Here is a 26,029-nt window from a genome sequence, read left to right on the forward strand (position 1 = left end):
GCTGGTGTGGTCATCCCTCACCCCACATCCGATCTCAGTGCGGGGTCCTCTTGCCTGCCCAGTGCGGCCTGATGGAGATAGATGTAATTATGGAATTTTGCTTGGGAAATTAATTTGAAAAAGTTAATTAATTGGTGGTTCCGGAGGTGGCAGGCTCCACGCCCAGCCAGTCCTAATGACGTCAGTGCTGACCCGCCTGAGACGCCGCTTCCTGGGCAGACTTGCGGGGGGGGGGGACCCCAGTGACCTGGTTGGGCGGTCGTGGTGGGCCAGGCAGAGGCACAGTGAGGACGAAGAGGCGGACTGGTATCCTGCCTCAGAGTAGGCACCTGGAAAGTGTTTGTTGGCTGGACCAGCGAGATGCACTTGGGCATCCTGAGAACTCAGCCACTTGTTAGCATGTTCAACAAGCCATTGTCAGGCTTCTTTATACCAACTCCAGTGTCTCGAGTGCTCACAGCCAGCGCAGACAGCTGAATGGTGTGCCCATGTCTTAAAAATCCCTTTTTTCAAAACCTCTAAACTTCTACCCAAAGGGTTCAAGGGACAGAATAGGTCCGTTGTGCAGATAAAGCAACTGAGGCCCAGAGAGGATATGACTTGCCCACCTCTTAAGCTCTGTCCTCCAGCAGGGTGGTGTAAGGGGTGTATAAAGCTTAGGCTTCTTCCCAGGGGAGGAATGCTCCCACAGGCAGCCCCGTCCCAAGTGTGGGTGATAGGGGCCTTAAAGTTGACTCTGTTCCCAAAGGAGAGGGCCAGAGAACGTGGCCAGCCCCCCAACCCTGGCACCCCTGGTACCGTTGTGCCTCCTCCCCCCAACCCTACCATCAGACATTTGTGTTGCCCTGTGTGTTCACGTAGGGGCTTCGTCCACCACCCTACCTAATCCTCACGATGACCCAGTTGGCTGAGACAGGAGGCCCTGTGCGCCAGGGCTCCCCTGGTACATAGGCACCCCATTGCTAGGACCTCCCAGCAGGGCCCCTGACCACAAGAGTCTGACCAAGTTCTAGTGTCTGGAGGAGTGTGGGCTTTGTACAGCCTTTGTCCAGACTGAGGAAGGGTCAGGACTGGGGCAAGAGGTGGCCATCTATAAAATAGGGAAAATGGAAGCCCTATGGATCCCCATAGGACAGGTCAGGGATACTGACCTGCAGGAGGCCAGCAAGGTGAGGAACATGGGCTTTCAAGAGGTTTGGACCTGGGTTCCTTCAAGCTGTGTGGCGTTAGGCAGGTATCTTAGCTTTTCTGAGACGTTTTCCTCATCTGGGAAATGGGGATGATCACATAAGCCACTCAGAGGGCTGTGGTGAGGCACAAGGAGGTATCACTTGAAGTGTCTGGCCTTGGTACCAGGCTGGGTGGGAGAGCGGGGAGCCAATGGGACGGGGCTGGTGCCAGGGCCTGAGAAGGCCACCGGGTTTTTGGAGGGGAGTCTGGCGCATGTAGAGTTGGGGCAGAGGAGCTAGGACTTGAGAGGAGGTGATACTTGTGAGGCCCCCAAGAGCCAACAGCTAGCGGCCCAGAGCCCTGGGGCCCTCTAGGGGGAGTCATTCTGTACAGCATTCACTCCCAGATTGGTCTAGCACATTCCCTCTGGACGTCCCCAGGGTCCCAGTGGGCCCTGCAGTTAATTGTGTAAGCCTCACCTCTGATAGTTTTTCAGAATAAAAGTGACCATCATAGGGCAGGATGAGCTGGGCACTTTGCATCCCCCTTCACTCCGATGTGTTCTGCAGTTCTGAATTTTTTCAAGGTCTGACTCTAGGCTTGGGTTTAAGCAGGCCACACCCATTCCCGGAGCCTCCCGTGTAAGCTGGGTATAGGGTCAGAAAGGAGAAGCTTTTTCTGCCCACCTCACCTCCAAGAAGCTCTGTGGTACTGCCCTCCAGCACATTAGGCCATAGGCTGAGTGCTCAGGGCTCTGTACAGGCTGTTAAACCCTTCTGCGTGTGTGTCTGTCCATTTGTCTCCTAAATTAGGAGCTCTCTGAGGGTGGAGTCCATGGCATCTCCGTGTTTCCCATGCCCAGCACAGAGTTAGCACTAGACGGGGGTCATAGGGCTCCTGTGTTCCTATTTTACAGATAGACTAGTTAAGGCCCCATGAGGACATCACTTAGCCAAGACCAACACAGCCTTTTGAGGGGCAGAGGTAACCTGGCCCAGGTGGGTGTGGGGCTGCTGGTGCATCCTGGGGTCTTTCTGCAGGCCTCAGCACCTTCCCCGACTTCCCTGGGGCCTGCAGCTCCAGATCCACCTGGCAGGCAGTGTTCCCACTCTCCAGCCTTGAGCCCTGTGCTCCTGAGAGCGGGAAGTGAGGAGTTCTGGCATTAGAGTGTCAGAGGGCAGACCTTAATTTCTCCAAGCCTCAGTTTCTTCATCTGTAAAATGGGGGTCTTGGTACTTCTCCCTGGTGGTGCTTGGGGGTGGGAGAGTGGTTAAAAGAACACATTTGTTCTAAAAAAAAAAAAAAAGAACACATTTGTTCTTAGCTCCATGCCTGGAACTTCTTAGTAAGAACTCCTTAAGTGTTTGCCATGGTTATTATTATTGTTGACACTGTTACTGTGTTATCATTACATTATTATTCATGCTCCCAGGGCCCCAGCAGCTGCAGTGGCTCTGGGCCTGGACACAGAGCTTGGTCTGCAGAGAAGGAGTTGCAGTTTCTAATTAGTGCCCCAAGGAGAGGGCCTGGGTTTTTATTTTAGCTGGAGGATCCCACCTGCCCAAGGCTTCCCCAGCCCCTGTCATCCTCTCCCCAGCCTCAGGTAGGGGGCCTGGCTCCAGGCAAAAGCCTCCCCAAATTCCCCCTGCCACTCCCCCCGCGCCTGGCAGACCTCCGGGGCCATGAATCATTTATGAGGCAAAAATGAAACCAATTAAGGACAAACTTTGAAAGCCTCTAATTGCTGCGCCTGGTGGCCCCGAGGAACGAGGGGAGGCAGGCCCGCTCCGTGCGGAATCTCCTCGGCCCGGTCCTTCCCAGGCTGGCTGTCCCACCGCGTCTCAGGGCGCCGCGTCCTCCCGGCTCCCCGCCGCCTCCCGGCCGGCCGCCGACATGCCTGCGCGGCTCTGGCTGCGGCGTCTGCCGCCCCGGCGCCCGCCCCGGGTCCCAGGCCGACTAATTAGGCCCGGCTCCCCTCCCCGCGCCGCCCGCCGCCCGCCGCCCGCTCCAGGCCCGAGGTGATGGCGGCTGTTCCTGCCGTCCTGGGGCCTGTGCCCCAGAGCTGGCTCGCGCTTCTCGGGGCGGGAGCCAGCTCTGCTCGTCTGGCTTAACCCAGACGAGCCCAGGACGCCCTGTCCCCGAACGGGGAGGCTGGGGCGCCCCCACGACCCCACGGTGGGGTCCGGGGAGGGGGGTGGAGCTCCGGCCCGGCCCGGGCACACACGGTCGGAGGTCGGACAGTCCCGTTCAGTCTCAGGGAGAGAGAGCCACTCACCGAGTGGAAGGAGCCAGAGGTGGCGGTGGGGGGGGGGGGCGGGGCGGGGGGGGTTGTTGCGATGGCTGATGAGAGAGGGAAGCTGGGAGATGCAGGGGAAGGGATGGGGGGGTACTGAGCTCCTGAGGGGTTGTTGCACCGGTGCGGCGGAATCCAGTTCCTCCTCCGCTTTGTCAGGAACACAGTGACCTTATGCAGATTCCTTAGCCTTAGTTTCCCTGTTTGTAAACTATCAGAACTGACCAGTTTTCTCCTGGATTTGGGATTTGAGGAACTGGGCTCTCTGTGCCCCTCCTCCCCTCTCTTGTGAGCTGGGAGAGGGTGGAGGTCAGGGTCTGGAGTATGGACCCAGCAGGGCCTACCTCACTGCCATGAGCTCTGGGCACGAGTGGCCGGCCTGCTCCCTGTGTTGAGGGCCAGGCAGGCCCCGGGCACTCAGGCACGTTGTTTGCTGAAACCAAATTTCTGTGCTTGTGTTTTTCCATAATTATATTAGCAGGTGGGATTTTTTCCTCGGGGAGGCAGTGGGAGGGGGAGCGCCATGGCAGTGTCCCCGCCTGCTCTGAGCGTGAGCTCACACTCGGCTCTGCCCGCCCGCCTGTAATGATTTTTTAATTATGCAGCCAGTGCTTGGAATTGTTAATCCGCCTCCAGCCCAGCATCCCCTCCCGCAGCTCACACCCAGCCCCTCATGGGGGTCCCCAGAGTCGTGGTGCCCAGCCTGGTGTCCATTACTGATGCCGAGGACCACCACCACTGTGGGAGGGAGAGTAGGCCAGGAAGGGCCGCAGGGGCGGCTCGGCTCCATCCGCATGTGACAACTTGGTGAGGGGGGGGCCTGTGGCTCTCTTTGTCCTCCTTCCCTCCTTGGCCCCAGCGTGGCTTGCACCCTCCAGGACAGCTGTGGCTCTGGAAGGGGCCAGGGGAGGGATCGGTGCCCACCCCTGAGTGGTGTGGCCACACCCATTTCAGGGACCTCAGCCTGACTCTCCAGCCTCGTGTGACCCCAAGGACACACACAAGTATGATCTTTGTCTCTGTCACACACACAGTCACACTCTGCTTCCCTTCCGCGCACACACTCAGCCTCGCAGCCACACAAGCACAATAGCATGCTCTGTGCTTCTCACACACACAGCCACACCTGAAGGCCAGGGTGCCCTCAGGAGACCGCACTGCTGCCTCCCGGGCCCCGCCAGGCCCTGCCCCCACTCCCTCGCCTCCATGCCCTCCCACCGCCACACACCGCCCCCCCCCAGCTGGGATGCACTCTGAGGCCTCCCTTCTCCCACCTGGTGGGGTGGCTGCCTGTGGCTGGGGCCCCCGCCTGGACGTCCATCGACCTGGCCTGGGGGAGGTGGCAGGGGGTGGGGGGTGTTGTGCTGCACCGTGGCTCCTCTCCCCCGGCGCCCAGCTGTGGCATCTGTCAAGGTCAGATAGCGACTCCGGAACCAGCCGGCTCGGCCCCATGGCCCCTCTCGCCTCATTATTTTTGTGTTCCGGGGCTGCGGCGACACCTCCCTCCTTCCTCCTCAGCCTCCTGCCTCTTGCCTGCTTCCCCCACGCCTCTGCAGGGAGTGCCTGCGGTCTGGGGGCTTTTGTTTTCCAGTTTTTTCCATGCTCAGGCCAGGCGGGGCGGGTAGACGCTGGTCAGAGCTGTTCCGTCTTGAACAGCACACAGGCAAGGAAGGTGCCTCCCTCGTGGCTGGGACGGGCTTTCGGCTACTGGATCCCTGGGTTGGTTTCTCAGGGGGACAAACTGAACGTGGGTGGAGCCCAGCCCCCACCACAGCCCAGGCACACCTGTGGGCAGCTTCCTGTTTCCATAGGGGCCCCAGCACCTGGCATTAGTTCCTGTCTGCACCGTCCCCATCCCAGTTGGGCCCCACACTCATACCTCAGAACCCCCGAAGCCCTGATATAGCTCACAGTGTGTGCACACGTGTGTGCACGCACGCACACACACACACCCTCGTAGACACATGGCAACAGTGTGTTGACGCTCACGGACCAGAAGAACCCACAAACATCCAGCCACCATGTAAACCACTGTAGCGCACACACATGCGCACTCAGGCATATGCTTACATCCGGGGATGTAGGTAGCACACACTCCACTTGTACACACAAAGACCTTCACCTACACAGGCATATAAGCCCTGTGTATACATCAGTGTTCAAACCCACAGGGTGCCATCTGAGTCTGTGCACATACACCTGGACACACCCAGCCCCCACCCCCAGACACACACACGCGCACACACACACACACTCTCTCTCGTGCATGTAGCATGTACGGTATCTGACGCACCTTCTAGGTGGACACACGCAGACCTACTGGTCTGTAGTGCTACTCTTCACAATATGCACTCCAGCCAGAGCTCACTCCCTGGGGCCCAGTGTTCCTTGAGCACATTTATACCACCCAAGAGGCTTTTGTCCCTGACATGCTGAAGTGGGCTTGAGGCCTCCCCCTCGATGTGCTCTGTGTGTCCAGGGAGCCCCTGGAGAGTGGGAAATGGTGGTTGACAGACAGACTGCCCTACCATCCTGGCCAGCCTCTCTATGTACACCAACCTGGGCCCAGTCACCAAGATGGAGTGAGATGGGGGGTTCCAGGTACATCAGGGTGGACGCGTGGCTTCTGGCAGAGAGGCCGGCTAAAGGGGATGGCCTCTCGGTTCTCCCTGGGTCCCTGCCTGCCGCCAGCCCCCAATTAAGGTGTGTAAGTGTTGGGGGTATGAGACGTGGACAGACTCCGGGCCCCCCAGAGTCTCTGGGGTAGCCCTGGCCATCCATTCACTTCCTCCACCAGCTGTGGACTGCTGTGGCCACCCTTGAGAGGGGGAGGTAGCTGGAGGTTTAGCAGTGACAGGGTCCCCACCCCCCCAGGAAACTCAAAACCCTGGGCCAGCCGCGGGTGGCGGGTTGGGGCAGGCACAAAGAGGGCCTCTGTGCGGCCCGGCTGGGCTGCCCACAGGATTCTGGGGGAGGAGGCAGGAGCCGGTTTCCGTCCCATTCTGCTTCCTGCGGAGGCCGCCGGAATGCCCGGAGCTCTGGCCCAGCCTGGCCCGTCCGGCCCACCCGCAGCCCCTTCCCCTGTCTTTTCCTGGGCCTTAGGGTACAGCTGCAGACTTCTCTGCAACAGTGCCTTCACGTGTTTTGCCCAGAGCCTGAGAGCCACTCCCCCTCACCCCAGAACCCCTAGGCTGGGCTGAACTGGTCTTCAGCCTCCCGCCATATGCCCTCCTTCCATGTCCCTCAGAGCCCTTGGTCAGTGTTGAAGAGCCAGCCCTTGGCCAGTGTTGGAGAGCCAGTCACACAGACCTGGTTTCAAATCCTGGCTTTGCTGATTATTGACCTTGTGACCTTATGCAGGTGACTTTACTTCCCTGAGTCTCAGTGGCCTCATCTGTAAATGGGTGACAATACTAAAGAGTTACAGAAAAAAATTCAGTGAGAAAATGTGTGTAAAGTGCTTAGCACCGTACTGGTAGAGTGAGTGTGTGTTATGAGGGTCTGCTATCATCATTTCTTCTGGGGAGATGGTAGCATTGGGAAGGAGCTAGATGCTCCTCTCCCCAGTAAGCCTCATAGGGTCTCAACCCTAGGACCTGTTCAGAAGCTTCTCTCCAGATTTCAGTTTCCCTGTCTGCAGATCACTTAATGGGCAGATTCAAGTCCTCTGGGATTTGGAGGGTGGGAGGAGGTCACTATCTGGAGTCTTTTTTCCTGTGTCTCTCTACTTTTTTCCTCAGGGATCTACAGTTTGGGGTAAGAAGTAAGAACCATTCTCCGTTTTACAGAGGGGAAACTGAGACTCATTGTGGGGGAAGGCACGGTCAGATCAACAGGAAGAGACAGGATGGAGCCCCAAACCTAGATGTTAGGATTCTAGTCCCCTAGATGGCCCTGTTAACACCTTTGCTCCTCACACGCAAGCCCTAGAAGGACAGATCTCCCTCCTCTAGTTCCTTGGCCCGGTTACCTCTGAGCTAACCTTCCTCCACTGTCCACCGGGAGGGAGATCCTAAGTCAGTGTGTGGCTCTGACCCCAGGTTGATGTCAGCTCAGACATTACTTTGGGAAATGTTAGTCTGGATCCAGAGGGTCCCCAATGGAAAGGGCATCCGTTTTCTCTGCATCTCAACTGCTTATTGAATTGCTTGCTCTAGATGGGCCAGTCATCATCTTCCTTCAGAAGGTGTGTAGGAAGACTCATTGAGACAAGGCATATAGCGTCTGGCACACAGGAAGTCCTCCTTCCTTAACATAGTAACTGTTATCCTCCTGGTTCCATGTTACAGATAGAGAAACAGACTCAGAGGCCATAGGCCAAGGTCACACAGAGGAAAGGGCCCTCCTGATCCTTTGACTCTGGTAGGGAGGGAACCTGGCCTGAAGGAGGTGCCTGGTGAGGAAGCCTTTGTCTTTATCAGAGGTGTGTGAGATCACTCCCTAGAACCCCAGGTCAGGGCATACCTCCTGCCTGGGCCCTCAGTGTTCCTTTCCATGGAATGGGCTGACCCCCTCCTCCAACGGTTTTTTGGGAGCTCTGTAAGGGAGAATAGAGCCCCGTGGACTCCTCAGGTTTTTCTTCAGCAGATTTCATTCTTCAGGCAATGGGGTTGTGCCTGCCTTAGGTGGAGGGGTCTAAGAGTGTCAGGGAAATAGGACTCTAACCCCCTGTTCTGTCTTGGGGTGAGTCTAGTGGTGCTGAGGGCATGCCCTGCCCCAGGCCATCTGCTGGGTGTTAGCAGTGGTATGTGCTTGTGTGTGTGTGTGTGTGTGTGTTCATCTGTGGCTGGATATGTGCCCTGTGCTCTCGGGTGACGGCTGCCTTTCTCCCAGCTTCCAAGACCAGTGTCTCCATGTGCATCGCCTTGGGCCCGAGTGGAGCTTTTTTTTCTTCTGGAAACTCCCTAGGCTGAATCATGGAAATCAGAGACGACATCCCCACCCCCTGCCCCCCGCTTGCTCAGCCGCAGCTCCGCTGAGCCACCAGAGCCTGTGGTCTGTGCTCTTTGCCACCACTGGCTTGCCCACCATCCGTCTCTCTGTCCATCTCACCTCCCTTGGAGGCCAGGAAGACCAGCCACCAATGTGGGTGGAGGGGCGTGAAGAGGAGGTAACAGGGATGTCAGGAGTGCACAGGGGAGTGTGGGGAAAAGTGTGAAGAGCTGGAGTGTGCAGGTCGGCAGGGTTGGCCCACCCAGACGATGGCGGAATGGTGTGCCCTGCTGGGCCGGTGGCTCGGGGTCCTCGAGGCCCCGCCAGAATGCACCCTCCTCCAGGAAGCCTTCCCTCAGCAGGAAGGACGGCTTGGAAGTTTGTTCTAGCCAGCAAAGGAGCAAGAGAGGGATGGTGCCTCGCTCAGACTCTGGCCTTGGCAGCGGTGGTGGTGTGGCACAACTCTGTAAGCTTATTAAAAATCACTGAATTGTACACTTATAAATGGGCAAATTTTATAGTGTGTAAACCATGCCTCAGTAAAGCTGTTTGAAAAAAATCCTACCCTTGGCCCCAGTGCCCTGCCCATTTGGGACCCTGCCAGCTTCACGACCATACCTCACACCCTCTTCCCGTTTTTTTTTTGTTTTTTTTTTTTAAGTAAACTCTGCCCTCAACATGGGGCTCAAACCTGCCACCCCGAGATCAGGAGTCGCATGCTCTACTGACTGAGCCAGCCAGGCACCCCTCTTCCCCTTTTCTTAAGAACTGTTTCAGGCTCATGTCCCCTTTGGTAACCTCTCCTCATCTTTAACTCACAGGCTAGCAGTTCCTCCTCCAGAAAGGCCCCCAGTGCTCCACTTGGTCGCCTTCCCACTCTCATTTCATATTGATTCATGGGACCATGGGCCCAGCCCCTGTGTACTCCTCCAGGGCAGTGCCGAGTCCGGATCCTGCGCTGTCTGCCCCAGTACCCCCGGGCATGGGGCAGCTGTTGGGGAAACGGGTGGGGGGAATGTGTGCAACCCGAACTTCTAGAACATCTCACTGTGGGGCACCTGTGTGCGTATCTGTGCAGGCGGCACCATCCCTCCCACCGGGACCCCTGCCCCCACTGCTGTCTGGCCCGAAGGGCTCAGGCTCTGTCTGAGGGTGAATCTTGGCTCCCCTGGAGCTCAGGGTGGGAGTGAGGGCATTACCATCACCTCTGGTGACCTCATTGTTGGCTGGCATTATGATGTCACCGGCCCAGCATTCCGGGTTCCTACCTGGGCATCTCCAAGCCCCCCAGGTGAAGACACTCCCTGGGGTCTGTGACAGCTCGCCCCCCCCATCCACATAAAGGTGACAGGCACGGTAACAACCCTGGAGGGGTGGGGGCAGCCTTGGGACAGCTGGGTCACCTTGCCCTGGGCTACTTTGTCAGTTGCATAGGTAGAGCAAAGGTGGTCACACAGCAGGGTGACTCACACTTGGGCTCTGGGTTCAAATTCTAACCAGGCATTTGACCTTGGCCTGACAGTTTGATCCTCTTTGAGCATCAATTCCCTTATCCCTGAAACTGCTTAATAGTTTCTATTTCCCTGGTTTCCATGTAAAGCTCAGGAGCACAGGGCCTGAGATAACAGTCGGTGCTCAATAAATGCTAACTGATAGGGTTAGTAAGTTAAGGGACCCTGAGCGTCACTTGGTGCCGGGAGCTGATTGGAGAGGGGTGGGTCTGTGTCTTCTGGGGCTAGCTAGAGCCTGGGAGGAGAGGCGGTGGGATGGTCCCAGTGTCAGGAGAGCGGCCCCAGCTCTGACTCCCTGCCTCCCCAGCCGTAGCCTGTGAGCTAGAGCCCATAGGAGGTTGGGTCCTGTGGCCAGGCCCTGAGGCCAAGAACCCATTGACCCTCAGGCTCTTCCCTAGCAATCTCTGCTTTGCCTGCCCTTGGCCAGAGTGGGCTGGGGTCCACCCACCTCCTGCCTCCCTCTCAGAGCCATGGGCATGTCCAACTGCTTTCTCTTGGTCCCCAGGTCCCTGAGTCTAGGATCCTCCTCAGCGCTGTTTCCGTGTCTGTCAGAACCTCAAGTCTCCGAGCTGGGCTAGGAGCCTTGGATCTCTCTGAGCCCAGTCCCTCCGTTTTCTGCTTCCCATGAGGCTCTGTTCTCTAACCTTGACCCTTTGCCCTGTCCTCTCCAAGTCCCTCTTTCTCTGACCCGCTCCTCGAGTTCTGTCTCATGATCCTCGCTCTGCACCACCTGTCTCTGTTCTTCTGCCCCCGTGTCCCTCTCTACCCCCCAGCTCTCCAGGACTGGTTCCCCCCCACCCCCTCCCCCTGGGCTCTGTCCCCGCCCGTCAGCCCCTGGTCCCAGCTCCCGGCCGGCCCGGCTCCTGCATGGACAAAGGGGTCCTTTGTGGGCTGACCGCGGCTGGCGGGGCGGCGGGGCGCTGGCTCCGCATTGCTGATGAAACGGAGCCCTTTGTTGTCCCTCCTCAGGCGCAGTATTTCTTTTTGGGGGCTGGATGCGTTCCTGGCAGGGCCGATGATGGATGCGCCCGCCGCCGCCCGCCTGCCCGCCAGCTTTCCCTCCCGCTCATTCCCGCTCCGCTTCAACGCAGCCCCAGCTCCTCCCCTGCTGCCTGGGCACTGCCAGGCCCTTCCTGGCCTGCAAAGGGCTTGCTGTGTGCCTTGCAGTAGAGGGCTGGGGCCTGGGAGAAAGTCTTATGTCCTCTCTGTCCTCTCCTACCATGAGGAGGGCAGACAAGCCCTGTGGTCCGTGGTCCACTGGGACCAGGGCATCAGCTTTTCCCAGGGTCTAAAGGAGATGAGCCAGGTATAGGAGCAGATTTTGAACAAGCTTAGAGCCTGGGCTTTGGGGACTAACTAGATGTTGGTATCTGCCCACTCTGGGGTTTGAGGACAAAGTTAACCTGTGTGCCAGTCCCCCTTGTGTACTCCCCACCTTCAGTTTCTGTGGCTGACAAACCAGTGTTCTGCCTGTGGCACCTGTTTGATGACATATCCCGTCCTCTGCTCCATAGCTCAGTAGGTCCCAGGACCTGGGGGGCTCAGAGAGGGAAGTCCCTGAGGAAGGAGGAAAAAAAAGAAAAGAAACGATCAGAGAGATTCAAAGAAGGGGCCAGAGATGAACAGAACATGAGGTTTGGTCCCTACGACGAGACTCAGGATGGAGACAAAAGCAGAGAGACACTCAGCCAGAGCACCAGCCCTGAACGCCCGCCCGTGTTGGAGGGAGCTGACTTCTAATTGACCTGCCTGCCCTGCACACACAGCCAGATCCTGGAGCTGGGAGGAGGGAGGGAGGGAGGGAGGAGAGCAAGAACAGCGTTAATGCAGCTATCGATTTCTGCCACCAGCCAGCAGGCCGCAGAGGCGGGGACACACAGGGGGGCTGGGGCGCGGACTGCTCCCCTCCCCACCTCTCCCCCACGTCTCTAACCCACGGGCTCCTGCCTTCTCCTGTCTTCTTCCCTCACCATGTCTGGGCCTGCTGGGACTGTGCGCTCCAGGGCAGGGTAGTTGAGCTCAGATGGGCTGATACGGTCGTTGGCCCTAGTCTCCGACACCGAGCCAGGGTCACTGCCGCCTAAAGGGGTGCCGATTTCTGAGGGACAGCCTGAAGAGCAACCCTGGGCTTAGCTCCTAGCAGGTGGGACAGAACACAGCTATTGTACCCGATGCTCTGCCTCTCAGACAACTCTGACCTCTGTGGTACCCTCAGCCCAGCCTGGACACCCTGCCAGGCCCTCCTGGGTTTGTCCTGGTAGAATCTGCCAGCTTGCCCAGCTCTTCCTTGCCACCCATCTGCCTTCACTAGAAAGGAGTATACGTGGGCCATTGCCCTCTGGGGAGAGGCAGGGAGCGTCTGGCTGTCTGCTGATGCCTGCCATTTTTTCCTCACTCAGGAGACAGTTTTTCCCTCTCCTACACTCGCTCCTCCTTGTGGCCACTCCTTAGCAGTCCCGGAGCAGGGGACCCTGCCGGCTTGGGCCTCAGTTTCCCCCTATGGAAGTGCAGAAGGTTGGACTAGATGACCTCCTGGGACCAGGGACCAGGCCCGGCAGAGTCCTGTGACTGGGGGATGGTAGGGTTGCCTGGGGACAAAGATGTCTGTGTGCCGCCCCCAAGCCTAGGGCGGGACAGGCCTGGCCAGATGTGCGCCCCCCCCCCCCCCCCCCGAGCCACCAGCTGCTCAGGCTGGGCCCTCCCTCCCGCCCCTCTCCCAGGGGTTGATGGGCCAGGCAGGCAGGCAAGGAAGGGATGCTAGAGAGCCAGGGCTGATGAGGAAACTGCCACTCCGCTCCTTCTGGACAGTTCCTTCCAGCGCTCCTGGACAAGGAGCCTGACTGCTCATAAGCCTTGATCCTGGGGCTTGAGCAGAGCAGGCTCTGTCCTAGGAAGGGCACCTCAGAAATGTGGATGTGGCCGAAGAACAGGCTCTGTTCCCTGGAGGGTCACACCCACTTTCAGTCCCAGCCTGCACCAGCCAGAGGCCCCTGCTGCCCACAGCGTACCCCAGCTCTGGGCTCTCACTGGGACCTCATCCCAGACCCATCTGGGAGCCAGTCCGGAGCACAGCAGGGAGGCCTGAGTAGAGACAAGAGTGGGGTCTGAGGTAATGACGACTGTGGTTTGAGAGTGAGGAGGGGGCGCCTGGGTGGCTCAGTCGGTTAAGCGTCTGCCTTCAGCTCAGGTCATGATCGCAGGGTCCTGGGATTGAGCCCTGCATCGGGCTCCTTGCTCAGTAGGGAGCCTGCTTCTCCCTCTCCCTCCGCCTGCCGCTCCCCCCTGCTTGTGCTGTCAAATAAATAAATAAAAATCTTTAAAAAAGAAAGAGAGAGTGAGGAGGAAGCATGTCCCGATATGTGCACAGTGTGTTCTTCCACTCTTACAGGAGAAGGCTTATCCTCTGGCACAGTGCTGCCTGCCCTCTAGCAGGAGGGTACATGCTCCTTGAAATACGGATTCTGTGCTCTATTTGGCAACCTCTTTAAGTCAGTTTCTTTTCCCTGCAGGACTTGTCAGAGCCTTGAGATAATCCGTATGTATTAGGAATTGACAAATGAGAGTCCAGGGGCAGCTTCCCAGACTACTACTACTTCTTTTTTTTTTTTTTTTTAAGATTTTTTTAAATTTACTTTAGAGAGAGCACTCACAGGAGTGCAAGCAGGGGGAGGGGCAGAGGGAGACAATCTCAAGCAGACACCCCGCTGAGCGCAGAGCTCAATGCAGGGCCGGATCCCACGATCCTGAGATCACGTTCTGAGCCTGAGCCGAAATCAAGAGTCGAACGCCCCCACTCAGCCACCCAGGCATCCCAACTTCCCAGACTTCTGGTCTAAACCTTCAAGCTTTACAGAGGCTGTTCCAAATCCTTGTAGATGGGTCAGGGAAGGAAGATTAGGAAGCAGAATGTGACTCTATAACTCTCCGAGGTTAATAAACATCTCAGTTCTTTCCTACCCCCCAGCCCAGGAAGAACTGGCCGGAGATCTGGGCTGTACAGACCCTGGCTGAGCCTCCACTGTGACACTTGGCAACTGTATATCCATGGTCAAGTCTTCTAAACCTTGCGTCCCTCGTCTATAAAATAGAGAATTATTAGCCACTACTTCAAAGGGTGCTTGTGAGTCTTCACTGAGTCTGGGTGGCTCAATCGGTTAAGCGTCCGACTCTTGGTTTCGGCTCAGGTCATGCTCTCAGGGTTGTGGGATCGAGCCCCGCATCAGGCTCCGCACTCAGCGCAGAGTCTCCTTGTCTGCTTGTCCCTCTCCCTGTGCTCTCTCCCACTTGTGCTTGCTCGCTCTCTATCTTCCCTCTCTCTAAAATAAATAAATAAAATCTTAAAAAAATAGTACACATGGGGCGCCTGGGTGGCTCAGTCGTTAAGCGTCTGCCTTCGACTCAGGTCATGGTCCCAGGGTCCTGGGATCGAGCCCCTCATCGGGCTCCCTGCTCGGCGGGAAGCCTGCTTCTCCCTCTCCCACTCCCCCTGCTGTGTTCCTGCTCTCGCTTTGTCTCTGTCAAATAAATAAATAAAATTCTTTAAAAAAAAAAAATAGTACACATAAAAAATACCTAACCATGTTGGGTCTGGTGCGTAGTAAGTGCCCAGCAGGGCTTGCAGTTGTTACAGTGGGCTTGCAGTGATACCGTTATTGTGGTGGTGGTGGTGATGTGGGGGAAGGAGATGTCTACCGCCGCCCTGACTCTGTCCCCTCTTGTCCCAACAGAGTGAAGACCCTTCCCCGTGGACACTTGACCATGAGCCTGCCCTGAACAGCAGGGCCCACCAGGCATCTGTGCTGTGGGCAGCCGGGCCGGTGCTCATCTGTGGACGCCCCACGGTTGGCAGCTCCCCCGCCCCCGCCCCCAGCAGTGGGCTCTGGGCCTCGGCCCCACCATGTCGAGCCTCGGCAGTAGCCCCCAGGACAGCGGTGGCAGTAGCAGCAGCAACAGCGGCAGCGGCCCCAAGGCGGGAGTGGCCGACAAGAGTGCGGCGGTGGCCACTGCCACGCCAGCCTCGGTGGCGGATGATGCTCCGCCCCCCGAGCGTCGGAACAAGAGCGGCATCATCAGCGAACCCCTCAACAAGAGCCTGCGCCGCTCCCGCCCTCTCTCCCACTACTCTTCCTTCGGGGGCGGCGGCGGGGGCGGTGGCAGCATGATGGGCGGCGAGTCTGCTGAAAAGGCTGCCGCCGCTGCAGCTGCCGCCTCCCTGTTGGCCAATGGGCACGACCTGGCGGCGGCCATGGCCGTGGACAAAAGCAACCCTACCTCAAAGCACAAAAGTGGTGCTGTGGCCAGCCTGCTGAGCAAGGCGGAACGGGCCACGGAGCTGGCAGCCGAGGGACAGCTGACGCTGCAACAGTTCGCGCAGTCCACGGAGATGCTGAAGCGTGTGGTGCAGGAGCACCTGCCGCTGATGAGCGAGGCGGGCGCCGGCCTGCCTGACATGGAGGCCGTGGCGGGCGCCGAGGCCCTCAACGGCCAGTCCGACTTCCCCTACCTGGGCGCCTTCCCCATCAACCCGGGCCTCTTCATCATGACCCCGGCGGGCGTGTTCCTGGCCGAGAGCGCGCTGCACATGGCCGGCCTGGCCGAGTACCCCATGCAGGGAGAGCTGGCCTCGGCCATCAGTTCGGGCAAGAAGAAGCGGAAACGCTGCGGCATGTGCGCGCCCTGCCGGCGGCGCATCAACTGCGAGCAGTGCAGCAGTTGTAGGAACCGAAAGACTGGCCATCAGATTTGCAAATTCAGAAAATGTGAGGAACTCAAAAAGAAGCCTTCCGCTGCTCTGGAGGTAACCGCGCCTTAGAGGGAGGTGTGTGGGCTCTTGTGTCTGTCTGGCAGTCCAAACCCACCCCCACCCCCCCCAACCTTCCTTTTCCTACCTGGGCCAGTGTCTGGGGGCTGCTCAGCCAATCCCTGGGCTCTGGGGTTCTAGAGCAGGCTCCCAGACACCACCAGTTCACCGCCCAGAAAGTCAGCGCCACATCCTGAGATCTCATTAGGTCGTAGTTCGCAAGGCAAGCATCGAGTTTCCAGGCGGGGGCCTCGCATTTCCGGCCAGGCCCGGGGATTCTGAACCCCTTCCTGGAGTTTTGGGCCAGCCATTGAGGTTTCCTTCTAGGTCCCAAGTTTCTGACTTTCAGACGTATCCTAAAGCTTCCAGTCTGTGCCCTGAGATTCTGGGGCTCTCCTTGTCCCACCTGAGGGGTTCTGTCCTGTGGACCATGTGGCTTTAAGGGGTAAGCCCCTCACTTGCCCCTTCAGAGCCCAGCGTTTCCCCTAAGGCCGCCCCGGTGCTCACTTCCCTGCCCTGAGGCCTGGGAGAACCCTGTGTCTAGACATCTCCTTGACGGATTTGGGGTTTCTTGGGGCCCTGAGGTCAGTCTGGCTGCATAGGTAAATGGCCAGGGGTCCTATGGGCCTAGGGTGAGGGGGTGGCTGTGATCTTGGGGTGTAGGCCAGGCCTGTCCACTTTGGGATGATTGGCTTTCTGGAGAAATCACCACATAGCCGCATGGTCTAGGCCAAGGCAGCCTGCACAGGAAGGGGCTTAAAGCAGGCAGAAGGGTTCCCATGCTGCTTTCTCTCCACGCTCATGGCAGAGCTTGTCCCTGTGCCCCCAGCCGTGGCAGCCTAGCGGTGGTGCCAGGCCTGGGTACAAAAGCATCTTTTCAGCCTGCTGTCCCGGCCCCGGCCCCGCCCCTCTATGAGTGGGCTGGACGCAAATGTTCAGAATGGTTGGAAAACAATAATGACATCCCAGCCGCGGCTACTTCCCACCCCCAAGCCCCAAACCTCATATATCTGCTCTCCTGCCCAGAGAACACACCTATATGCACACAAAGGCACCCGCTCTCATCTCTTGTAGACACACACACACACACACACACACACACACACACACACCCCTCCCTGCCCAGTCCACAGTCTTTCTATAGATGTAGCCTCTTAACACAGCCGGTCTCCTTCCTCCCCACCCCAGCTGCACACGCACTAGCCACCGTAGCACAGCTCGAGCCGCACATCCACACAGGCAGCCAGTGCGCACGCTCCCACGCTCGTTCGACAGAACCACGTACACAGCCCCCAGACGCACCACAGCCACCTGGCGCGCGTGGCCTTTGGACCGGGGGAATGGGTCTTCCTGTTTGGAAGGAGGAGGGTTCCTGGACACAGTGGCTCAGGGGGCCTCGGGGTGCTCCGGGCCCTCCAGCAGCCCCGCGGGTCAAGGCTTCTTCTCTGGCCTGGTCAGGATGGCAGGAACTCCACGGGGTGGCTGCCTTTACTCCAGGCCCGTCCCTCCGCCACGAGGCCATCCACGGGGGAGCGTCTTTGCACCAGGCCCCGCCGGACCCTGACTGAACTCTCTCCTTGTTTTTGTCTCCCGCCCCCGCCAGAAGGTGATGCTTCCGACGGGAGCCGCCTTCCGGTGGTTTCAGTGACGGCGGCGGGAACCCAAAGCTTGCCCTCTCCGTGCAATGTCACTGCTCGTGTGGTCTCCGGCAAGGGATTCGGGCGAAGACAAACGGATGCACCCGTCTTTAGAACCAAAAATATTCTCTCACAGATTTCATTCCTGTTTTTATATATATATTTTTTGTTGTCGTTTTAACATCTCCACGTCCCTAGTATAAAAAGAAAAAGGAAAAAAAAATTTAACTGCTTTTTCGGAAGAACAACAACAACAAAAAAAGAGGTAGAGACGAATCTATAAAGTACCGAGACTTCCTGGGCAAAGAATGGACAATCAGTTTCCTTCCTGTGTCGATGTCGATGTTGTCTGTGCAGGAGATGCAGTTTTTGTGTAGAGAATGTAAATTTTCTGTAACCTTTTGAAATCTAGTTACTAATAAGCACTACTGTAATTTAGCACAGTTTAACTCCACCCTCATTTAAACTTCCTTTGATTCTTTCCGACCATGAAATAGTGCATAGTTTGCCTGGAGAATCCACTCACGTTTATACAGAGAATGTTGATGGCGCCGCGGCGAAGCCCCTCCGTATCCATCCACGCGAGCCGAGCTGCGGCCAGGGGCTCTCAGCGGGGAGGGGGGAGCAGCCCACCCACCCCTGGGCCCAGGCCGCCCACGCTGCACTCGCAGTCCCCAGAATGGGATCCCCCACCCCGACAACGATGATTTTGCGAAAATGAAAGTTCTGTTCCTTTATCCACTGAGATCTGGGGAGCCCATGTCTCGATATTTCCGATCCTGGCTACTTCCCTTAGAGAAAATAAGTCCTTTTTTTCTGGCCTTGCTGATGGCCACAGAAGAAAGGGCTTCTTTGCGTGGCCCCTTGCCGGTGGGTGTGGGTGCCTGGGGGGGCCCCCTGCGGCCTGGGCCCCCTTGCCCACGGCCAGCTTCCTGCTGATGAACATGCTGTTTGTATTGTTTTAGGAAACCAGGCTGTTTTGTGAATAAAACGAATGCATGTTTGTGTCACGAAGCACCGCTGGCTTCTTGCTCTCCGGTTTGGGGGGGCTGGCTTGGGGCTATTGCTGGGCAGGGGTGATGTGGAGCCACCCTGGGAAGGAGGAAGGATGGCCCGGGGACATTGAGAGTCGGGATCTCCTGGGGAGTCAGGTCCGGCAGATCCTGAAGGGGGGGTCAAGCAGGAACAGCCAGCCTGGCTGGCGTGGTGGAAGTGCTGTTAATCGGGAAATGGCTGGTTCTGGAACATTCTCGCCTGCCCGATTGTACCCTCTGCCTCAGAACCCAGACCTCCAGGGACCTTCTCTCACCTGGGGCCACCTTCTCTACCTGTTGTCAGGGCCTGGCCAGTGCAGAGCAGCCAGCAGGACCGGAGGTGGGGCCCGAGTGGCCTGTTGGCTTTCTTTCGTTCTTTCTTGCAGGGATCTGTTGCTCCCCCAACCACTGAGGTGATCCCCAGGGAGCAGTTTTAACTCAGATTTTTAGGAACCTGGCTGTGCCCAGAATGCACACAGAAAAACCCCTACCCCCCCCCCTCCCCGCCCATATCCCTCTTCAGGCCTGAGGGCGGCTGGACTGAAGCCGGGGGCGGGGGGGGGGGGGGCGGGGGCGCGGTATCCTTCAGCGACTTTCCCCACCCCCAGAAAGTTTGTTGGCGCAAGGTTGTCTGCGACCTCAGAGGCCAGATGTCTGGGGAAATCACCACATAGCCACATGGTCTAGGCCAGGGCAGCCTGAACAGGAAGGGGTGACAGCTGCATGGCCCCCACCCTTGCACATCACAGAGGCCGGCCTGCAGGATGAGACCTATCCACTTGATGGGCAGACATTTTTCCCACCCAGCTGCTTGGAGCCTGGCTGAGATGGAGGCTAGACTGGAAGAAGGACTTCCTGACAATGTCAGGGGCCTCGCTTCAGGTGGGTGAGGGCTTTCTGGGAGGAGGGAAGGGGCAACTTGTGAAGGTGAGTGGGCAGTGAGCTGGGGGAGATGGGCCGCCCGCCTCTGCCATTGTTCCCGGGAGGAGAAAAAGCAGCACGTATTGGGTGGGGGCTCTGACCCCCGGCCCCTTCCCGGTGTCACAAGCTCCCTTAGAGCACCAGGAGCTCAGCAGCCTGGCCTGGCACAGCGGGGGCAGGCGGGGATGGGGGGAGGCAGCTTTCAACTCCAGCTCTGCCTGGGAAAAATTCCCTTTCATGTGGCTGCCTGTGATCTCTCCAGGCGGCTCTGCCGGAGGGGGGTGTCCAGCGGGGAGTAGGGGGAGGTATTGCAGCCAGGGGCGCCCTCGTCCCCTGCCCAAGGCACACTGCAGCACCTCCGGATCCTCGGGTGGGCAGGGGCGGTCGTCCTTGTGGGCGGCAGGGTGGGCAGTCTGGCCAGCAGGGGGCACCCAGGCAGGAGGCCCCGGCCTGCCCCCCGCCCTGCTGCTGGCAGTACACAGGCCGCAGATGGCCTCGGCCAGCCCTCGTTGGCATGCCTACAGGTGTGGGGTGGACGGCTCCAGTGCCAGCCCGGAGGGGGTTGCTGGGACTCAGCCAGCCTGTACCTTTTGAGTGTGCCAACCCACAGCCCAGCCATGGCTCCTGGGCCTCCCCCTCCACACGGAAACCCGAAGCTCGAAGCCCCTCACCTCATCCAGTTTGGCCTCTATGCTCTGCTTGTGGAAAGGGGAGGCCAGCCCTTTGGTCTGGAGGAGGTCCAGGCAGGGGTGGGGATAGCTGTGGGCTGAACACATGATGAGACCTCAGTTACCTCATCTGGGAAACGGGGACAATAATTGTGTCTCCTCCATAAAGTCTCCTGAGGATGAAATGAGATCACTCTAGGGAAGGGCCTGGCTCATCATAAGCACTCGGTCAAATGGCAGCTGGTGTTGCTATTTTAAAGCTATTCACCTAAATTTCACCAAGATGTCCCCCACCTTCTGCCCAGGCTGTGGGACCTCCCTAAAGCCCTGGCCACCTCACCTTCCGCTCCCACGTCCCCCTCCAGTGGGCTCGCTGCCGCCCCGTCCCCCAGTGGGCTCCAGCCCTGCGGGGCCAGGCCCTGCTCCGGCATGGCCATCTCTGACCATTTCTGTCTGGCTTGCTGTCTCTGAATCTATCTCTTGATGGTCTCTTGGTCTCTGACGCTCTTCTGTGTCTCTGTGTCTTGTCGTCCTTCCACATCTCTTGAGTCCCTGTGTCTCTCCCTATATCTAGCACCTCTGTGTCTTCTGTTGCCAGCTCACCCCTGCTGCTCTCCTGCTGACGGAGAAGTACTTAGAGGCAGACTCCCTGTGGAGCTGTATGCCCAATTCCCCTCCCTAGGGGTGCCCTCCGCTCCCCTCTGCTACTGTTGGGAGCCTGACCTCCTGGTGACCTGAGAGCCTTCAGCCCGTGCTCTCCTTCCCCCCCTCCCCCGATGGCAGGGGTGGTTGGGGGTACGCACGGGGCTGGAGACAAACCCAGCCTCCATGCAGCCATGTGCGTGAGTATGTGTGTGAGAGAGACGGATTTCAAGGCCCTGACAACCGTGTGAGGCCTTGGGCAACAGTATGGCTGTGTGTGGGACACGAAAACAGGTCTGTGACTGTGTGGTTGGCTCTGGGAGACCTCATATGGCTGTGGGTTAATGCACGATGTCAGTAGCCACACATTGGGGTACTCGGTGACATGGCACGTGTGATCCAGTGACATTGTGCAGTCCTGTGGCAGAGCCAGTGTGATGTGTGTGACATGGGCCAACTCTGTGTGTGTGACATTGGATCTGTGACACTGATGTTGTGCGGCATGCATGGGCCTGTGACAGACACTGGGTGAGTCTCTGTGGTTTGTGACATTGTGTCTGTGTAACCATCATGGGTGTGGCCCTGAGACTGACACCGGGGATTCCATGGGAGGGTCTGATGCTGGCCGGTGACCAAGCTGAGACCCTGTGACACCACTTGCATAACCCTGGGTGTGTGCTTGTGACATCGTGTGTCAACGTACACCTGCGACCCTCTCAGGGATGCTGACACTGTGCCATGTGTGGCTTGACGTCCAGCATTGCCTGGGCGTCTGCCCTGACAGCATGCAACTCTAAGGGCAGTGGTGTCTCTGGTCGCCCCTCTTTCCCCGCAGCCTGGCCCTGAGGCCCAGGCTCGGTGGCGGGGGGGAGCTGGCGTGGGGGCAGCAGGCTCAGTTCCCACGGCTGCCACGGCCCCTCTCCCGGCCCTACCACCAGCTTCAGCTCCACAAAATCTCCTGGCAACCCCAGCCTCTTTGTTCTCTGTGGCCGCCAAAGGCCTCTCCCCACCCCAGCCTGCCCAGTGCCTGCCAGGCGCCCCCTCCCCTCCAAAGCTGTGGGGCTCAGCCTGACCTGGTCCCCTGGTGCCCTTACACCCCCCGCCCCCCCCCCCCCCCGGCGCTGGGGCCCCTGTCTCATGCCCTGACCTGACTCGGGACTCCGGCTGGGCCTCAAGCCTCTGCGAGGAGCTTGCTGCAGACCTGCTGTACGGGAAGGAGGAGGTGGCCCGGCCCTTGCAGCGAACCAGGTGTTTGTGGGCCAGGAGCTAGGCTCTCTGCATAGGTACTTCCCTTTGGTCCAAGGCTAGTTGGAGGCTGTCTTCGGTCTGGAATGGTTTCCGATTGTTGAGTAAGTTTACTTCTTTGGCTTCAGAAAATCATCAGGATAGGGATTATTACTACCTATTTTATAGATGTACAACTGAAGCCCACAGAGAGTATGTGACGTGCCCAAGTCACAGAGCAAGATGGTAGCAAGGGTCTGATTAGAACTCGGGCTTCTGGCCTCCACCCCTTGCACCAGGCAGCTTTGGGAGGACCGTGTGCCTCCATGGAAGGGAAAGGGGACCTGGGAGTCTGAACGCATGGGGCCTCTTCACTTCTTGGTCACCATGTGTCAGTGTGTGTGTGTGTGTGTGTGTGTGTGTGTGCGCGCACGCGCGCACATGAGCTCGCATCTGCACGTGAGCACGCATCTGCATGCACCCTTGATGGATGACCTTGGCCAACCACCCTTGCCTGTCTGTCTCTAGGAGAGAAGGGATTGTGGGGTGGGGCGGGGCACTTGGCGGGGTGCTTTGCAGAGCAACAAGTTCACCTCACGTGCCAAGACCCACAGCATCTCCAACAGGGACGTGAGGCTGTTGGCCCAGGGGGCAGATTCCGACTTGGGGCCTTAGCCTCTCTTCCCAGGCTCGACTTAGCTCTATGCAGTCACAAAGGAGGTGGCAATGGCCACTTGGCTCGGCTGCAGTCAAGGCTGCTTAGGCCTGACCTGATTGCAGCAGCAGCTCCCAGGTGCCAGAGATGGATGGATGGAGGTCATTGTGCAGCCCGTCTGGGCCCCCCACTGCCCACCCGTGGCCCTATGCTGACAGGCAGTGCTGACAACAGCCAAGGTGAGGGAGGGACAGGCAGCCACCAGCATGTTAATGATACAGACCTTGGCCCAGGCACCCTGCAGGCAAGTAATGGGCACAGAGAGGCCCAGCTGCCCCCCAAGGTCACACAGCCCTGCAGGGAGTCCCGTCCCCAGAGGTCCACATCTTCCCTGAGGGCCCCTTGAGGGCTCTTCCTGCCACACAGAATGGAGAATGGCTGGGGAGGGTGGGGGGGGGCTGCAGGAGGGTCCCCCCGAGGCCCCGACCCGGCTGCCAGAGCGGACACTTTCATCTCTCTTCGCCTGTCGACCTGCCATCCCTCAGCGGCATTAAATTCCCCTCCTGCCAGAGAACAAGGGCTGCCTCAGATTCCAGGCAGCAGGGCGTGAAGATGGGGCGGGCCCAGGGGAGGGGAGCGGAGGTCCTCCAGGGCTCCAGGCCTGGGTGCAGAGTGACTGGGGGGAGGGGGGAGGCTGGGGCTGGGGGCTCTGGCAGCCAGCTACCCAGGCCTCCTGATGCCCGATGATGGGTCAGATGCAGCTCCATTTCCTGCTGCCTTCACCCTCCTGACTGATGCCTTCCTCTTCAGGTGCTACCTTCTCCAGGGCCCTTTGAACCCCAGCAGGCCAAGTTTAGTGCCCCTGCGCCACCCCCATCACCGTACTGATCACTCTGGGTAGCATCACCTGACTTCAGGGCTGTGGCCAGCAGTTGAGTGGGGGTGGCATTGGCACCAGGAAACCTCTGTGGTCTGAATAAACACGTGACCTCTTCTTTCTGGGGCTTTTTTTCCCCCTCTCATGCATTTTCAACCCTAATTGGGAGTGTTGTTCACAGGTGGGGGAGACTTACTAGAAAGAACCCCCTTTCCTTAGCCACCTGGAACCTCCATACTCTGCATCTCTACCCTTGGTTAGAGGTGCTAAAGCCTCTGGCCTCACACTGCATAGAGCTTGTGGCCCTGTGTGCCAGGCCTTGGGCCGGCCCACGGCACTTACTCGCTCACCTAAGCCTCCCAGTAACCGTGAGGAGGACATTGATTAGTTACCCCATTGTTCAACTGAGAAAGTTGAGGTTCAGAGAGGTAGAAGTGGAAAGACACACAAGGTCACCCAGATGGGTTCCTCTGGTTTCAGAGGCTAGCCCTTAAACACCTGGTTATGCTTCAGGCTTTGGCTGGAAGGAACCTCCCACCCCCACCCCACATGCTGCCTGTGATCATGCCCAGATGTGGGATTAAGGTCAAGCATTTCTTCCTTAAACTTTTCTGCACTTTCTGACTCTTTTTTTTTCACTCTTTTTTGTTTTTGTTGTTGTAATAAATACATATTGCTTTTCAAATCAGAAAACCCAATAAAATTCTTTAACCAAGAACGGTTTGGAAACAGAGAGCCCTGTGTGGAGTGAGGGTGGAGGATAAGAGGGTAACCCAGGATCACTGCCCCCTCCCCTGGAATGACAGGGCTTGGGTATTTGGGGGGGCCCAGAGTGGGAGCAGCTTGAATCTACGAGGGCCTCAGCCTCCGTGGCGACTTGCCACCACGCTCCCAGCCCCTCCCCCAGCTCTGAGGCCTGCCCAGAACGGGGCACCGCCTGTGGCTGAAATTTGGCCCTGCTGCAGCAGGATCCAGAGGCAGCCGCTGGGGTCCGGGGGGAGTGACTGCGAGGGTGAGGGCCAGGGCAGTGCCCGCCGTTGATAAGGCGACAGAGCCCTCGGGAGCCAGGACTCAGTGAAGCCATGGAAACGTGGCTGAGGTGTGAGGCTGGCTCAGCGCTTCCCTCAGGTGGCCACCTCCCAGGCCTGGCCGGGCCCCAGCAAGACAGACCCATCCACTCCCTGACCTCCTGAGGACCAGGCTTGGGCCAGCAGCTGCGCAGGCTTGATGTTGCCCCTGGCCACGTTCCCCAGGGCCAGGCTGGGGTCAAGCCTCGGGTCTGAGAGGGGAGAGCTGAGGACAGAGGTGAGGGTGCTCTGAGTCCTCTGCCCCCAAATCCCCTGACCCCATTCAATCCCTCCCACCTTCTGCTGCCCGCTTCCTTTCCTATAAATGTGTGCATTATTTACCTTAAGCATTTTGATAAATCATAATAGCAGAGACATCTGCTGTCAAAACTGCAAACTGCATTTGGGGCTCAGCTGGTGGCCGAGGGCTAGAGGCTGGGGGTGCAAGGGTTCTGATGGTCCAAGGGGGATAATATGGATGTCCCCCCACTCTTCATCCAGGGCAGGGCCTTGAAGGGGGCCCCAGGCCCCATCCTTTGGGACCCCTCCTCACCAGCTGCTGACCATGAAACCTTCCCAAGGAGGCTATCCACCCCCCCCACCCCCCGATCTGTGTTCCCTCCTTCCTGCCTCCCTCTGCCTCAGAATTAATGCAGCCGTGACAGCGGCTGAGAAGTCCCCGGAGCTGAGATTAACTCCCGGGGCAGCAAGGCGGGGTTGACCATGGGAGGCTCTGGAGCGGGGGGGCTGATGCATAGTCCTCACGAGATTAATCGCCCTGCAGCCCGCTTCATCACGAGGGTGCCCAGTGCCCTGACCCCCCACCACTGGCAAGAGCACTGGGCTCTGGGTCAGGAGACGGCCCTGCCTCCTGCAGCCCCCATAGCCCCCAGTCCAACTGGTGGGGGGATTTTGGTTGCTGAGACTGAGTCCCCTTCTCATTTTCTCTTGCCTTCCTGGTGGCCATCGAGAGCCCTGAGGACCAAGCAGCAATCCTGTGGCTTCTTTCTCTCCTGTTCCCAGCTTGGCTCAGCGGCCCAGGGAGGGGAAGGCTTTGACCCTCTCCCACCTCCTGCTGGTTCTGCTGGCCCTCCTGTTCTTCGGAGAGCAGAGCTGGGGGATGGGGGGCTCGAAGAGGAGTGCTGTGGATCTGCCAGCTTTAGCCTAACGGGCCTGCTGTCCTGCCAGTCCCTCTACCCATCCCGGGAGTCTGTGGAGATGGTGGAGAGAGGGGATCGATCCCAGGCAGATACAGAGTAAGGTTGCTGGTTGATAAAGCACGGGGGTCAGGGACCTGGGTATTGGCCTTTCTCAGCCAATCACCCACTTAAACATCTTCTAGGGCTGCAGCTAGTGGGACTGAGGTTAGATAGGGGAGTAAAATTCCCACGGCAGGCAGGACCTAAAGGAGGCAGAGCTGGTTGGAGTCCGCCTTGACTCTGCACGTCTGGCTGGAGAACCCTCGTCTGTACACCCACGGCCCCGGGTGCCCCCATCACAACCCTGCTGGGATCATACTTGTTCACTTGCTGGTCTTCCCAGCTAGAAGGTGAGCTCCAAGGGGGAAGGGCTTGTCTTGTTAGCACCTGTTAGGTGCT

General features: G+C 58.5%; 1 protein-coding gene across 2 annotated transcripts in view; it reads left to right on the forward strand.

The window, feature by feature from the left end:
* The window catches only part of CXXC5 (CXXC finger protein 5), a 35,362-nt gene extending 17,005 nt beyond the window's left edge, over nucleotides 1-18,357 (forward strand). For both annotated transcript variants that reach the window (XM_028103617.2, XM_028103618.2), the window contains exons 2-3: nucleotides 14,634-15,703; nucleotides 17,310-18,357. In XM_028103617.2, coding sequence (XP_027959418.1) covers nucleotides 14,804-15,703; nucleotides 17,310-17,354 — 945 coding nt within the window. In that variant the 5' untranslated portion in view covers nucleotides 14,634-14,803 and the 3' untranslated portion in view covers nucleotides 17,355-18,357. The remainder of the gene's footprint in view (nucleotides 1-14,633; nucleotides 15,704-17,309) is intronic.
* The last annotated feature ends 7,672 nt before the right edge of the window (nucleotides 18,358-26,029 follow it).

Source organism: Eumetopias jubatus, unplaced genomic scaffold (assembly GCF_037043125.1).
Source record: "Eumetopias jubatus isolate StellerSeaLion01/CBP00866 unplaced genomic scaffold, mEumJub1_p1.0 scaffold_5, whole genome shotgun sequence".
Lineage (NCBI taxonomy): Eukaryota > Metazoa > Chordata > Mammalia > Carnivora > Otariidae > Eumetopias > Eumetopias jubatus.